The 17,289-nt window shown below is 43.3% G+C and overlaps 1 protein-coding gene across 1 annotated transcript in view; it reads left to right on the forward strand.

Annotated features, from left to right (window-relative positions):
- The window catches only part of nkain4 (sodium/potassium transporting ATPase interacting 4), a 49,787-nt gene that overhangs the window by 21,276 nt on the left and 11,222 nt on the right, over positions 1-17,289 (forward strand). The window contains exons 4-7 of the mRNA XM_018686033.2: positions 1,774-1,911; positions 3,233-3,313; positions 8,314-8,514; positions 17,287-17,289. The exon at positions 17,287-17,289 is cut by the window's right edge and continues 58 nt beyond it. Coding sequence (XP_018541549.1) covers positions 1,774-1,911; positions 3,233-3,313; positions 8,314-8,514; positions 17,287-17,289 — 423 coding nt within the window. The remainder of the gene's footprint in view (positions 1-1,773; positions 1,912-3,232; positions 3,314-8,313; positions 8,515-17,286) is intronic.

A 17,289-nucleotide genomic window follows, 5' to 3' on the forward strand; every position in this document is an offset into this window, starting at 1 on the left:
TAACGTCTTCATAAAATGCTGAGGATTTAACTCGGGCATGCATCTACAAAGCAATAGCTTCCTCACAAGTATTGTCTGTTTTAAAGGGTTAGTTCTGTAAATTCACCAACCTATTTAACTGCAGCCTAGCTGTGCACCATCTTCGCTGACATTCCCCTTTGTGAGTTTTATTAAGCTCTCAAACAATGACCCAGAGGATGTATGACTCCTTTGACTTTATTCATTTCTCTCAGCCCCCTCTCAATCCAGGGGGATAGACAGCGGTTATTAAAAGGGATGGAGCTCAGTCGTCCTACGTTAGCATATGTCATTTGTGATTTTCTTTTATCCCTCCATTTATCTGTGTATCTTTTTTTTTCTTCATAATATTCTCCCCATCCATCTCAGGTTTGTTTCCCAGCCATTATTCGATCTCTCTTTTTTTTCCCCTTTTCCCTCCACTAGAATGACAGGCTTTCTCTTCAGATTACCTAGTTATTCCTTGACATTGGTGCGATAAAGCTTGGTGCAGGTCGCAGTTCACTCACCCCGCCCTCTGTCGCTTCACACCCCGTCTGTGGAGTTCTTGCCCTCCATGCGAAGGAGTGTTCATTTTTAATTATCACTCAGAATTTGATCATCTCCCTCCCCTGCCTGTCACAATGTCTCATCGGGTTGCTGGTAACATTTCCATTACATTTTGGAAGAGCGGCCGCGTGTCGAGCGTGTGGTGTGTGTGTATGTGTGTGTCTGTGTGTGTTTGCGTGAATGTGCTCGTTGGTGCGTTCCTATCATTGCAGCAGAGACGAGATTCCTCCCTCCCTCATCCATCTTCAAGCGCTTGGCTGGAAATGACATGTCGACACACACAACAAAACACATCGTTGCTTGAGACGAACACACACACACACACACACGCTCATCCACAGACTGGGAATGGAGTGGAATTGGATTGGCAATGGAATTTTAATTAAATGGTTCTCTCCCCCTCCCTGTATTTTTCCCCCAAATGGCATGCTAATTGAGTTGATGCAAATAGGAACTTACAGTCTTAAAGGTTTCAAATTGCTTTTTTCTTTTTTCTTTTTTTGATGTTGCACAAAATATTACTTGCACAAATCTCAGGTGGAGTGAAGGGAGATAGAGAATGAATTTGTGCATGATAATCATTAAATAAAAAAGGGCATGAGCCTGTATTAGGGAAAACAGTGGAATTTCTCTTTTCATTGCACATGGTTTAACTTCGCTCGGACATGTGCGTGTGTGCACGTTGTTTGCAAGCACAAATTTTAATAAGCACCTAAGCTCACTGCAGTGGTATCATTAAAGAAGGCCCTCATCTCCCATAAAGTTCCCAGAGCATTCTCATTCCTGGAGGCCACTGGCAGGAATGGTTGGAAATACTGAGCTCCTCTTCGGCTCAGCGGGGGATGAATCGATAAATCTGTCGTTTTTTATTTAACAAAACTTTTAGTCCTCACCTCCAGGCTCTCCCATCGTCGGAAGCTAAACACTCAAGCACCTCGATGTAGGATTGTTGACCAGTTGCTGTGAGGCGAACGGATATTGTCTTCAATAAACTGTTAACAGTGTGTGGCCATGTTGCTGGTCTGCGTATGTATGCAGCCATTTTTCTAGAACTGTTTCACGGTCTGAGCAGCTCTGGCAACCACACAGCGTTCCTTGCAGTTCACTGTCACAGCAGGAGATGCAGTTTTTCATCCAGAACATGTGAGCATGATAACATTTGTCTTTCTTTTCTTTTTTTCTCCCCGCCTTTCTCTCACCCTTTAGGTGTTGGCTTTAGAAAGACAGGTCTTTGACTTCCTGGGTTACCAGTGGGCCCCCATCCTCGCCAACTTCTTCCACATAATCATCGTCATCCTCGGCCTCTTTGGCACCATCCAGTACCGGCCGCGCTACATTGTGGTGGTGAGTACACACTAGTGAAGACTAGTAGTTCATGCAAACCCTGGCACTGTCTGTCACATAATCCTCTTCCTCTCGGTTTTTGTTAAGCAGTGTCACATCACTTTGCATTAGTCCTACTGACTGTGCATGCACAGTAGACATGTTGTTGCCTTTCCTCTCTAATTGCAAAGTGTGCTGCAATCTCTTGTGCATTTCGTGACACCCTTAAATCACTGTAATCCCTTGGTAATTAGGACTAATTAAAGGGGGGTGGGGTGTTGGGGGGGTGGGGGGCTAAGGAGCTCATCAGATTTATACTCCGCTTTGAGTTTCTGGACAGAGAAGGTCATTCTCTGAGACACAGTGCAAAGCATGAGCTTCCTGTTGTTTCACCGTTTTTGTTAGAAAGCGCCGCTACGAGGCCTCGTGAACGCGTGCTTTTACGCACTCCAGTTTTTATTTGACACCATAACACTCATCTGAGGCATTAAAAGCCTATTTTGAGCAGCATTAGTGGAAGCGCAGATGGTGATGTTAATGACAGGAAAAGATTGGGGGAGCGAGAGAGAGAGAGAGATACGGAGGAAAAGAGAGTGAATAAAGAGAGACAGGGGAGATGGAGAAGAATAAATGGGAGCCACACAGGATATGTTGAAGAAACAGAGGAAGTAGGAATTGAAGGGAGGAGGGGAAGTGGGAGGGAAAGTGGAGCTATTGTCTCGTGTCAAGTGGAAAAAGGGAGAGAGCAAGCTAAGGGGTTTCATGATTCGACATGTATGTTTTTACGAAGGTGCCGGTTTTGCCCTCCGCTCTTCCTCTGACACCTCTGACATTTTAAACACACAATTCATCATGAGTCAGATGATTTCACAACCTTCACGCTGATGACTCTGTCTCTCTGTCAGTGAATATCATGCTGTACCACTCCGTGTCTGTCAACAGTTGGCTGTCTGACTGTACAATTTTGTAAATGGTTGAGTCGTGAACTTTATTCCGCCTCTGCCATTTACAAACCCACAGCGCCCTCAGGGCCCAAATAGACTTGCTGAACTTACTGGCACCTTTAGAAACAGTGCGGTCTTAGATACAGACTTATTTATGTGTACTGTGTTTGTAAGTGTATAGAGCATGTGGGTGTGTATTGATCAATGTGTATGTCATAATAAGTGTGTGGGAGTGTGTGTGTGTGTGTATGTGTGGGAGGAGACACCGGCCACTGGCTTTAAATGGGTAAGGAGCTCATTCACTCAACCTGCCATATTCTCACTAGCTGTCACCTCCCGTTCTGTTCAGTTCATCTAGTTTCCATAGAGCTAATCTGTCTGTGTCTTTGCCCCCCCAGTATACAGTATGGGCAGCTCTGTGGGTAGCCTGGAACGTCTTCATCATCTGTTTCTACCTGGACGTAGGAGGCCTGTCCAAGGTGAGACTTTTCAAGCTCTCAGTCTGCTTTTTTCTCACAATCTTTCATCACGCGTCTGTCAGCTAAGTCGGGTCTCTTTGTCTGCACTGTGATGAATGTTCTTCTCTCCATGAGGTCATGGTTGCAGGCTGGTGGAGGAATGAAGCCTGATTTATATTCCTGTGTCCACTGAAGTCATACAGCACACTTCCAACCAAACTGTATTAACATACACACAACATATATTAAACTGCAGGTCTACAAACGTTTCTTTCTACAGCTGGTACTTTCTTGCAGGCAAACTTTTACTGGTGCAACAGCTAACCAGGTGTGAAACTGACTACAAACCAATTGAAAAAAATGGCTGATTATTTGAATACTTTGAAGTGCCACGGTGTAAATATAAAAAGATATCGAAAATATCAGACTGCATTTCCCATTTTCAAGAAAACTCCACCTCCACGTGTTCAGCATGAGCTGTTTTCCCCACTGTCTGAATCTGGTTGTGTTGATAAGATAATGTGGAGTAGGTTGAAGAAGCCGGAGGGTCAGGTAATGCTGAAGAATTAGTTTGTAAGACATGTTGTCTGTCTGTGTCAGAAGGCAAATGCGTTGATAGTTGTTCCAAATGGCCACATTCGAATGAATGAGTTATAAGCCAGCATCATAGAGAGGGGCAAGATGCAATAATCATTTAAATATGTGGATAACAAGTCTCTCCATAATACATAAAACATTCATAATATTGCACTAATTTCTTCATGCAAAAGTCTTTAATAATTGCACACTTGGCCAAAGGCTCCACAAAGTGAGTTAATGTCAGATTCTTGGTTTAAAACATCTCCTCTATAGTTACTGCTCACAAAGTGAGTACAACAGAGACAGGTGAGGGCAAGAAAAGAAAAACCCCGCACATCACTCTTGTCTTTGGCAGGAAAACCCTCAAGTCAGAGTTTGTTTTTTCTCCTAAAAATTGTTCTTCCTTAATTCTGACCTTGTGCCATTTTTTTTCATTAGACCAGGCGTAGCTCCTCCAATAAGAATCGTTAATGTAAAATAAATAATGTAAATTGAGTTTTCTTGAGCTTTACCCATGCTGAACATACATTTTAGCCATAATTAGATATGCACTGCCACCAGGTGCTTTCTGCCTGCGTCAAGCCTGAAAGCCCCAGTGTGAAGTGTAGCCCAAATAAACACGATTAGTTATGGTGTATAATGAATGTGTGATGCCATCTAGTATGAATCCTACGCCAATTTATAAATCACTCTCTTAAGTTTTAGATGAATAATTTTACCTTGAAGAATGTTTTTTTTTCCTTTTTAATTGTTTGTCATGGTGCATTTCAGATGACCTGTGAGGGGGTGGGGGGGGGCTGTTAACTGCCTGTTGAGTTTCAAGTGGAAGCTTGCAACTTAATAAGTAAATAATGAGGGAAAAATCCTCCTCCCAAACCACCACCACGCTCACACATACGCACATTTAAACCCCCTGTGGTTCCTGAGTGCAGATTAGATGCGTATTTATCCAGACAAAGAGAAGTGTTTGGGTTGTCACCTCTCAACCTGTAAATTTACCCCCTCCACCACCACCACCACCACCCCTCCTGTCAACTCCCACTTCTTCACCCTGCTCGCTGCTCCTTTGATGTTTTTTCTTAATTTATTCCACATATTTTGGAAGTGCCATATCTTGCCTTTTTCATTTCAGCGTACTCCTCTCCTCTCTTCTCCTTTTCCTCCTTCTTCCCTTCCCCTCCCCCCCTGCAATTGATGGGTGTCTTGCCTACTTGCCTGCCTGACCATTGAGAATAATAAATTGATGTAGGCAACGGTCGTCTGACACCACCTCAGACAGCCAAAATGAATTTCAGAAACACCTTCGCAAGCTCTGGTGACTTTGTCATTGTGTGATAGACCTTGGCTCCATCAAGTGTGTCTGTCTCTCACTGCATATGTCTGCGTGTGTCCGCTATGTGTGTGTGTTGTTGTGTGTTCCTGCATGGTTCCTGCTAGAATAATGAGGCTTGTAGGGGCCAGCTGCTTGGGGCTGAGACTGGGCATTAACCCGACAGATGGAGCCAGCCGGGGCTCCCAGCTCTGCATATGGTGGCCAGGAGGAGAGCTGGCTAATGGAGTCCACACACACACACACACACACATACATACACACATGCACGCCCTATGCACACATGCATGACCAAACTCGACACACACAGCTTTCTGAGAGGACCCCAACACATTTTATCATAAACCAGAGTCAGCTAATTCTGCCTTGCCTTGACCAATGCTGACAGGACAGCACTGCAGGGTGTGTTTATATTTATATATATATGTGTGTGTGTGTGTGTGTGTGACAAGGGCCCCTCGAAGTGAGGGGGCAGGTTGTCAGAGTCAGATGCCATATACTCTGTCACCCCCTATTGATCCCTTATCCCCTCCCCCCACAGTGCAAAAACTGTGCAAGACTGACAGACAAACCCCTGCTACTCTATACACAGCCTCTGTTTTAAACAGTCATTCACTACCTCTCCCTTTATTCAGTCACTCTCTCTCACTCTGCACACACTGAGAAACTTTGGAAAAGTCTGCGCTAAGCTCTCTGAATTTGAAAAGGCTTCTTTCTCTTTCGCGATTTAAACTCTGATTGTAACAAATCTGATTTCAAATCTTTTTCTCTCTTTTGGTAACACCAGAGAAAAATGCACAAAAGACTGCACAAAGTAGATAGTCACTTGTTATCTACTGTATCTGGCAGGAGCTTTAACTCTTCTTTTTAGCCTTTATATATTTTGTTTTTAGCCATCATAACTCTGTGGATTACAATTTGAGATCATCAGTGGTGCAGGCTGAAATATTTTCAACAATTAGTGGCTGGACTAATATGAAATTTTTGCAAAAGTTAGAATGGCACCTCTTGCCAGGTTGTATTTATTGAGCTATGATAAAATCACAGTTTTATACTCGATAGAAACAGGTCTATGTGAAGAAGATTTTGTAGTTGCTGACTTAGAACAGCTTAGGTGTTTTCATTCCTCTCCTTCTCTCTGTCTCACCCCTCACACACAGTGACTGCAAACTTTTTAGAGATGATAGCAGGCCACCACGAGCAGTCTCTCTCCAGTTCCTGAATCAATGAGCAACCACAGAGCATGTGCACCTTTATGAAATCTAAGTAAATATGAGACTCTCAACAGAGTCAGAAGAGTCTACAACATCCAGTTAGCCACTCAGGTTCACTCCCCAGTGTGATCACACAAACATCAACTCTTTTCTCTATATTTCAGAAACAATAAATCATAGAAGTCTAATCATGTGATGTGATTTTTAGCTTTATACCTTGTGTCTCTAACGATTCCAGTAACAGGATTGTCTCCAAATACATATTGACTTTTGTTTAAGAAAGTAGTTTGAGCAGTATCAGTAGGCTAACCTTGAATCTATGATATGGAGGGATTGATTTGTGCTTTGGGGTGCATAGGAGCATAACAATAACACTCCTGACAGTAAGTTGCCAAAAACCCTCTTCAATATTGATTGCTGATGTGCTGCAGTCATGAGTGCGGCCACAGCTTGGATAGAGATGGTTTCCCTGGCTCGGAGGCTCAATCAATGGCATCTGTCAAGTCATTAGTCTTCACAATCCTACCTATTGACCTTCAGCCGCCCTTGTTTTTGTGACTGTGTATGAGAGAGTGACAGAGAAGGAAAACAGATACAGAGGGTGATGATGAGTTATCAACAAGGTGAGATACAGATATACATTATTTTAATATTGTTCATGACTCGTTTTGCATTTGTTCTCCTGACTGCAGAGATATCTGTTGTTGAGGCTGTTGCTACTTGTGTCATTATGTATATGTTGTTGATGTGTCCGTGTGTGGGTGAGTAGGGGTTGATAGGAATCAGAGATGTTTCCTGACAGCACTTGGCTCTGTTAATAATGCATGTCTTGTCACTGAGGGGCAGATGTGGGGTTAGATTGCTCAGTTGGGGTATTGATTGGTGTGAGCATCTGTATGTCTGTATGTGTGGGCTCATATATGGCAGTGTGCAAATTTAATATCATTAGGGTGTACAAGAGTTACACGTATTAAATACTGGCCCTGAAAGTTGTGGTACCTGAAACAGTGTCTGTGTTACTCTGGTTAAACCACAAAACGGTTGACTCTGAGGTCTGTGGATTATCCTGAGAAACAGGCACATTATTTCTGGAAAGACATATTCCTGTTTTGAATTAAACATAATTTCTGAATTAGATTCACCTCAGTGGAACTGAGTTGACTGCAGAAATCTTAAAAGATATCTCAGAACATGGGCAAATAGAATCAAAATCATGGCTGTAGGGATGGCAGATTTGGACCACTTTGATCCAGGCTGAAATATCCCAACAAATATTGGATGAATTCCAATGAGATTTTGTGCAGACATTCATGGTCCCTGGAGGATGAATCCTAATATTGGATAGATTGCCATGGAATTCAGCCCAGACATTCATACCCCCCTCAGGACAAATTCGAATCACTGGTGATCGCGTAACTGTTGCTCTAGCGCTGCCATCTGGTCAAAATTTAATTGTCCACCACATTAGTGTATGACCAAAAGTCTGATAAAGTAACGACATGTTCATCAGCCTCAGCTGCACTTTGTTTTAGTGCCACTTAAACAGTGTTACACTCTCTAACACACTTGAACTAAAACAATGAACATAGTAAACGTTAGACCTATCTAGCATTGTCATTGTCAGCGTTTAGCTAAGTACAGCCTCACTGAGCTGCTAGCATGACTGTAGACTTTTAGTCTTGTTTGTAAATGCACGATCTGACCCTTTAAACAAAAGGAAACAGCCATCTAAAATATCTAGCATCTGCCGTAATTGTCCAGAGATAAGCTCCCTGATCCTAGACCAGCCTGATTTGTGATCCATCCTTGGGTTCCTCATAAGGAATAAATTGAATGTACATCATAAGTAATGAATAGAGTCCAGACAAGGTAGTTAATGTTTTTTTTTCTCCTTCCAGGACAGTGACCTGCTGACATTTAACATCTCAGCCCATCACTCCTGGTGGAGCGAACATGGGCCGGGGTGTGTGAGGAGAGAGATGCCACAGGCTCCGGGGGTCCGCACCACAGAGAGCCACTCCTACATCACTGTCATGGGCTGCCTCATGGACTACCAGTACATCGAGGTCGTGCACAGCGGCACGCAGATTCTTGTTGCCGTGAGTACAAGTTAGCAACACAGATGCGTCTCTAGCACCGACGTGCTCACATGCTGATACATGCGTGTGCGAACTTGTCGATAGGAACTCGTCACATGACATGCTTAACACCAGCAGCAGCCTCGCTCACTGTGGGATTCATGTATGCCAGAGGTTGACACAAAGGAAGGTGATGTTTTTGTTTCCCTTTAAGCACTTTTCTCAATATACCTCCACAGCGGTCTGTTATTTTGTCTATCGCACCCTCCCTTCCTCTGCCCCGGTCACTGAATGAAAAATTGATCTGTTGTTTTGTCTGGCTGAGGCTCAGACCTGACAGCTGCTAACAGGTTACTCAAACACTGGAAGGACTGTTATTGTCCTCTTTATACACCTCGGTATGAATACACGAGAAACTCAACATCCTGCCAGCATTCACATTTGCACACACTCATGTATGACTGTCTAACCTCATACTGGACGGGGGCCAGGACACTCACAGTTTGCCAGCACAGCAGGCACTTGGGCTCTGACATGCACATTACACACAACTCACAGTAACATTCACTTACACACACTTTGACTCCATTGTGGCGCCTGTATACACGCTCACACCCATTCTCACAGTCGTTGTCACTTTAATACATGTGGAGTGGGTTTAATGGTGGCGGTCGGTGACAAAGAGAAGGAGGGAGCTAATACGCTAATACACCATCAGGCTTGATCTATAGTATGTCAGTGGGTTTCAGATTCCTGTCGACTGATTTCCACCTGGAAAAGCACTGTGAATGCTGTTGACTGCACGACAGATTAGAAAACTGGCAGAGGGACCCAGTGTTGAGAGGCACTGGATTGTACCGTTCATCCCATCACCCCCACTGAGAGAGGTAATAAAATGGCTGACCTCACTTTACAGCCCCAGCTCTCTCACTGAGTCTTGTTAGCCCTGGCACTATAGGTAGCAGATTGGTTTATTCCTCACTTCATATGGACGTTTACTCCTCCATATGAAATGGCAACACCCTTACGGCTGCATTTTTTACATGATATTGCCCAACCAAGTATTCAGCGGCAACTCTGCAGGAAACAACTCCCTAGAGGGAATTGGTACTGAAGAGAGAGTTTGATGGGATGAATGAAATGCAAAGGAAGAAAGTGGGGTGTCCCTTTGTCTTTGTTCGAGGGGGTTTCAAGGTTGCAGCGAGAGGCCATTAAATATTTAGTTTGGGCTCCAAGGAGCATGTTTCATTAAGATGAAAAATGTGGATCCATTGGCCAGTAATGGAGGCATCACTGTCATCCATCTGCTGAGATTTGTCATGAACAAGAAGGGGAGACATTCAGAAGTGAAGCTTAAGATTCGGGGAAGTGTTGTTGCTTATTGATGCTTTAGGCAAAATTCAGCCAAAAGTAACGTCAAGGTTTAAAGGATGAGCTTGAAGTGGAGGCAACCTTTTCAAACTGAGATATGCATTATTCATTTATCACTGAGGGGAATATTTTGCTCCATATCTGCCATTATATTCTTTGTTGCCTTCACTGAAACCAAACTTTCCCATCCATCCTACAATACATATTGCTGTTGAATGGCTTTAGTTTCCCTAGTACAGTCATAATAATGAATGATTTCCCTGTCAATAAAGTAAGCAGAAAATCCACTTGTTCCTCTCTCTCTGTCCCTCCTCTACCTTGTCCTTTTTTGCTCCTGCGCACCGCCTTCGCTGTTAAATAAAACAGTCGAGTGTGAGAAAACATCTCCGGTGAGATAGAGGGTAGTTACGAAGAAGGGTAAGAGAGAGGGAGGAAGAAAAATGGTGCAAGATGTGAGATTCAGTTTACATCTGTAGACATAACTCTTACACATTAAAGGGAGTAGTGAGAGATGTCAAAGTGTTGTCAGAGCTGCTGAGCTTCCCATAAAACAGCCGGAGACCGTGCGTGCACACACACACACACACACACACACATAGATATCATATCATTTAGTGTAGGTTATTGCTGCCACAGGCGATGCTTTCTTCTGTTGCCTCTCTATTCCCTGCATTGGGAGGATTGTGTGGAAGTTGATAATGGGAGGAACGGCAGCCTGCGTCATTCTCTTGTTCCATTGTTCATTTCCTTTTTTTTCCATCTAGTTTTTCCCCCCCCATGACAATCTCTTTGCTCTGTCTGTCTTCCTGTCTCCTTCCCCTGCCCAGATCTCTCACTGTTTGACCTTCGCGTCGATCAAATTCCCTCCAACTTAAATGACACAAATGACAATGCACTTCCTCTCTCTGCATTTTTCTCACTCACTGTCACTTTTTGCTCCTTCTCTCATTTTCTCTAGAGCTCAAGGGCTCTGTCATGTCTGTCTGCTGTCTGTGTTAGACTGCGGCGTGTTTTGCGCCAGGGGGCCCTGGCTCGGGCAAGGAATGAATAAAGGGCCCCCCCTGGTTGATTAGAGGGGTCCCCTCAGACCCCTGTGATTACTGCTCAGGGCTGTGCTTCGCCTATAAGCCCAGTTGTGTGTTTTGTGGTTGTGCAGGTTCACTCAGCTCAACAGCATGAAAACAGCATGGCCACCGCACCCACTCCCTCACTTGCTTTGATAAGTCCATTAGTCCATGCTGTGTTTTCAAAATCTCATACTTGACAGACGTTGCTATTTGTGTGTATGCTGCACGGGGAGCCGACGGAAGGGATCTTTGATGTGCCTTGTATTTGAAGTCCAGTAATTTGTCCGCAGTCATTACGACCATGGATTGTCTAGTTTAATAATAGCATAAAGTACATCAGCAATATGTCAGGGCCGACACTGCATTGTAATTGCGCTGCAAGTTTTACGGCATCTGCTTCAAAGGATTATAAAGATCCTGGGATTAAAAGACTTATGATGCAGCAGTGAGCAGTTATTAGGTCTGCTGGCTGCTGCCAAAAAAGCAGGGAGGAGAAGAGAAAGACCTCAAGACCAGAGGAGAGAATTAGTCTCCAGCTGGCCACCGAATATTGTGTCGGGCTACTCGCGGAACATCATAAAAACATGACTGCCCACCATTATTCTTCAAAGGCTGTCTCAGCCAAGAGCTTTAATTGTTAATCTGTTTTGCAAGGGAAATGGATTTTCCCCAGATTAATTTTACTCTAATATTTGGTTTTCTTAAACTTCTGAGAGAAAGCAAGAGGGAGAGGGAACAGAGAAGAACTGAAAAACAAGCAGCATTAAAGGAGTAAACCTCTCACGGCGTGCTTGCTTTTCTTTTCGCTCGCTACTGGTTGTTTTATTTAACTGCCTGTTTAGCCTTCTGTCCATTTGTTTCTTGGTCCAGAGAGCGCCACTTTTATTCCTTTCACCGAGTTCAACCTCTTGTAAAATCCTCTGTATGTGGCTGCTTGTGAAGAACAAGTTGTGTTTTCCTTTCTGCATGAGCAGCCTCTTGTGCCTACATGTTGTGTTTTTGGACATAAACATGCTGTTATTTGCCGGTATTTGATGTGGAAGATGCGAATCAGCACTGCAGACACTAAACAACCCCGTGTGGTCCTATGTAAGCTGTATAGATCTGTGTGTGTGAGTGTGTGGGTGTGCTCACATCTTGAGAGGGGGCTGATAGAAGAGAACAGGTGGATGTGGTCTCTGCAGTCTCTATCTCATCGTGTTTTGTCATTAAACATGCAGCTGCCCACACACAAACACAAACACAAACACACACACACACACACATCTAATTTTCTGCAGAGGAGCTTGTGCCTTATTGTCAGGAAGAAAGTCCTGTGTAATTAACCTACAAGACATCTGCACCAGCTCTCTCCCTCTCCCTCTCTGTTCCTCCTCTCTCCCATGAAATATATTTTACCTACGAATTCCTTTCATTATAGTACACTCAGTGAGTTTTCTCCTGACACTGAGCCACGATCAATAGAGTGTTAATTAGCTTGTAGATCGACTCAGATATCCATCACTGCACAGGCCTGTGGGCTGTGCACAGAAGGCATCTCCAGATGTATGTGAAAAACAGAAAAATACACAGCTGTAACTTGCAATTATTGTCATAATTGATGAATTGATCTGTTTGTTATTTTTCTCAACTAACTGACCAACGGCCATCAGATGGTTTCTTCAAACTGCTAATTTTGTCCAACCAGTCAATTTACCAACCCAAGAAACATAAGAAACAGAACATTTGAGAAGCTGTAACTGGTAGGAATAACTTAAACAATTACTAGATGATCAAAAATGATGATTGACTGCACTGATACAGTCATAAATGGAAAGACTGAAAAGGCCGATCCTGGAAGGATGCAGTTGTTAAGACCTTTGTAGTGAGCCAGACTGGTAATAGAATTTTTATTTTTAGTTTGTTTTGACAGACATATCCAAATGATTGACTGTTATTGTAGTTGTCTAGAAGCTTCTAATCATGAAGTAGAGTCATGAATGGAGGGACTTGATGTTTGTGAGTGAGAGCGCGCTGTCAAAGGTGGTTATGTGTCTTTCTGGGCCAGCACATTGACTATAAACCTGACCTTCATTAGCCTATGCAAATACAAGTAACCTTCTTTTCTAGCTCAGCAGCTGGCCTCCTTCTCACGCACACACACACACACACAGATAGACACACCAATGAATGCCTGAGCCTTCAACTTCTTTCCACCCTCATTTTCTGAGAGAAGGAACACAGATAATGCTGAACTATCACAAATACCTTCTTTAGTTTCCTCCACAGCCTAGTAAATAGTAAATGAAGGGCCCACTGGAGGATAGCTTTGCTTTTGATGTTTTCCCGCATCCAGGGCTGAACTTTTTGTGCCCAGTTTTCTGCCTCCATCTCTTCCTCCTGTCAGCTGTCCAGGCCTCTGTTTTCTGCTGTCCCAACAACCTGCAGAGGAGATGGAGAAGGAGAGAGAGGAGGGTGGTGCTCGCTTGTTAGAAAGACAATAAAACAAGGACGCATAGAGAGAGGTGGAGAGAAAAGATGACAGAGGAGGATTTACAATTTGTGGAGAGACAATGATGTGGAGACTTGTCTTTAGAAAGTAACTGTGCAGAGTGCAAGGAGGGAAAAAAAAACGAATGATTGGCAGCTAAAAGAGTTGGCTTTAGTGTGGCACGTCTTCACAGACAGACAGAGATCAAGTCTCAGAGGACATGCGGGGGCTTTATGAGCTTAATTAATATGACATTAATTTCTAAAATGATCCCTGAACTGACAGGGGGGAGTCAGAGAAGACAGCTAAGGAGTGTGTGTGTGTGTGTGTGTGTGTGTGTGTGTGTGTATAGTGTGGGGGAGGGGGAGATTTATGAGTGTGATTTAAAGCCATTTAATATGCAAGGAGATATAAGTGGAATTGTCACTTGTCATTGAGGACACTGACCTATATTAGCTAAGGACAGCAATGCCTCCAGAAAAAAAGCACCAAGTGGTCACTTCTCTGATCTTATTAGCTTCCTTTACATCACTCTAAATGTACCACAGCCTTAGAAAGGAAAACTGGAAGTCAGACCAGTTTAGCCTGTGCAGGGACTTTCTGGAAATGAAAGGCAGACGTGTGTGTGGAGATATTACTCGCAGTCCTCCTTTATAGTCCATCTTGATTCAGTGTCCAGACTTTATAGCAGTTATCAGTGGAGCTGTGAGATATGGCAGTGATTTTCCATTACTGAGCAGTGACAGGTACTCTCACAAGGTTCGGCTTTAACTGATTAAAGGAATTCGGTTTCAGGAAATTTTGTGCTGTGTTGGATTTGTCTATTCACAGTTGCTATTTATAAGTGCACAGCGAAGCTAAAAGTAGCCAGAGTACGTCAGTCATATTGTGTGTTTTTTTTCTTTTCTATCCTCAGGGCAATAGCACGGCTTTAGATTTAAAACTGTCTTCAAATTGTTTCTGTCATCATCATTGCAACCTCCTTGTGGTTTCCTAGACCACATTTCTCTGATGCACTCTTTCCTCCTCTCTTTTCTCTGTTTCTCTCTCACATGTGCTTTCATAGACACAGACAGGTGACAAATGAAAGAAATGAAATAAATGAAAATATGCCTCCTCACAGGGTGTGGAGGGTCTCTGAAGGGTTTGATGAGTAGGAAAATGATGTCAATCACATGCTATGCTATTGTTTGAACACCCATTGAAGACTCTGGACCACTGTGTCAGTGTTCAAACCAGAAGTGGCACAAAAAATACAAGGGGCTGCAGTGGTGTGGGCATGTGGTTGCAGACAGCAACCATCCAGGACAGGGGCCTTCATTATCAAATTTGCAACTTGCAAGCTGGGATTTGCAACAATCAATAATTTACTCTCACCTTAATTGTGATAGGTTTCTGCGATCAGAACAAAAACATTCTTGTGAGCCGTGCTTGATCACACGAGAGTCCACAAACTTTGTCTCTGAGCGACAGTCATTTGTGAAATGTGACATTTGCAATCTGTGCGTCAGTGCTCACAGATTGCTTTTGTGAAGATGGATTGACTGATTCATCTCTGAGTTTAGAGACTTGACAGACACTAAAACACTGCGCAGCATTTTTTAAGACCACAAGACGGGATTCTACAACTCTGGAAAGTTGTCATGGCAGCAATTATTTTATCAACTGTCTTGATGATTGCCGGGTAAACTGTGGAATTAGGAGTTTCTGTTCTCCTGCTTGTTGCTGGACAATGTGGCATTTTATTGGTTGAACCCTCTGCATGAGCTGCATTAATGCAGTTATCTCACTTAAATGAATGAGGGGACCTGTGTTTTCCACACAATTATTGTTGATAATGGCTTACTACAGCCCTCTCCTCCACCATCATCAAAACACTGAGTGAAGGACTATATTTTGGAAGAATGGCACTCCATTAGCAGAGTTCAGATATTTGTAGACTCTACATTAAGGAGAATTGAAACAGTACTCATGGCTCATGGTGGTCTAACACCTTACTAATTCACTTAATGATGGGTTTTCCTTTGATTTGTCACCTGTCTGTATATATGCTATATAAACATTTCCCTCAGCCTCAGACCTCCTCCGCTGTGACATGTCGGCTGTCCTATCATTGACTCAGTCCCAGACCACAACAGCAGTCAGGGCCCTTTGTGAAAATTAAACAAACGTGCACTCATGCGTAGATATTAACTCGTATGAGCGCACACTTTTACAGGAAAAAGCACACATGGACACACACACACACACACACACACAGACACAATACAATTGAAAAGCTGGGTGTGCCCCCTGCTGTTAACACCATCTTGTGTTTGACACTGGCTTTATACATATGCTAATTCACCTCCATTTCGCCGCTGCCATAATGGATGGGGTGAGACCAGCAATTAGATACTAGAGAGAGGAAAAAACAGGTGAGAGAGAAGCAGAGGGAAGAGCTGCGTATCTTATCTAGCCCACACAGAGACAGACTCATTCCCTTGTCTACTGGACACCACACCTGCGTTTCATTCATAAATAAAACATTTAATCTACATCTGGACGAACTTCGGTAAAGGCCACGTATATTGCACACATGAAAAATGGTATAAAAAAAGATGAAAGACCTGCAAACTCTTCCTCCTATAATTTCACAGGCTAAGCTAAGTTATAGGGTGAATGGATGTTATATAAATAGCCACCATCACACACAGTCATTTCCCCCCTTGGGTTCTGTGTTTGTGTACCCAGTGTGCGAGGAGGGCAGAGTGCCCAACGCTGTTTTAATTGGCATGGCGGAGTGCCAAGTGATGGATGGATGGCTGGGTGGAGAGACTGTCTCTCAGTGTCTGTCTCTCACTGTGTCTGTTTCTGAGTCGATGACAGCCATCTGCCAGTTCCACAGGCAATTCTCAGCTCTGTATGTTTGCCCGAGCTTGTGTTGCCGTACAGTCACTGGAGTGCTCACTCTGTTGCTTTCTGGTGTGTTTGTGCATACAAGGAAACTACAGTATGTACACTGCAGAAACCCTGTAAACTTCGAAAGCATTGCCAACACCTATATCATAGAAGAAGTGGTGGTAGTGAACACAACACTCACATATTATCATATGTGAACAGCTGTCTGTTTACACATCCAGCAATTATGGAGCAACATTATTAATTTGGAGGTGGCCACCTTATGTATGTGAGTCCAGCGTTCACCACTGTTTTACCTTTGTTTTTGGTCTCTCCCGACTTTTGAAGAAAATATCTGTGTCTTAAGTCGATAAGTGCTCCTCTAAGTTCAGCAGCTAGTCGCTAACTTTATCTGTCTGCTGTTTGGTGCTGGGTAGTAGCATGCAGTTGGTTTTTCGAGTTTGTTTTGCTGCCTCAAAGCTGCCTGCTGCAGCCAAAAATGCTGCCGATGAGAGCCGTGAGACTAAATCAAAACATTACAACAAAACAATGAGCTGAAAGGTGCGATAAAGTACAGCAGAGCTGAGGGCAATTTCAGAGGCAGTTCATCACTACCTCTTTTATTTTACACATTTCATATTTCACACATCTATATTATGTGGATATTAATTATAGCTGCTTTAAGGCTGCACCTATGAATTATTTATTTTCTTTTTCAATTAACCTCATAATGATTTTTGGTGATTAATTGTTAAGTCTGTCAAATATCACATTTTGTATTTGATAAATAACTTAAACCATCACTTGATTACACAAATGATTGGCACTTTAGTTTTTATCAATTAATCAACAAATCATTTCAGCTGTAGCGCTGTTCTTTGCACAGTGTTTTGTCAGCAGCCCACCGGAGGACCCCTGAGATCACAAACACACTGTTTTTTTATCAGCATGTGCACCGCCAGCGCTGCAGAGTCTAACCTCTCTTGTTTGCTTGTGTGTTCACAGCTC

Source organism: Lates calcarifer, linkage group LG6 (genome assembly GCF_001640805.2).
Source record: "Lates calcarifer isolate ASB-BC8 linkage group LG6, TLL_Latcal_v3, whole genome shotgun sequence".
NCBI classification, from domain to species: Eukaryota; Metazoa; Chordata; class Actinopteri; family Centropomidae; genus Lates; species Lates calcarifer.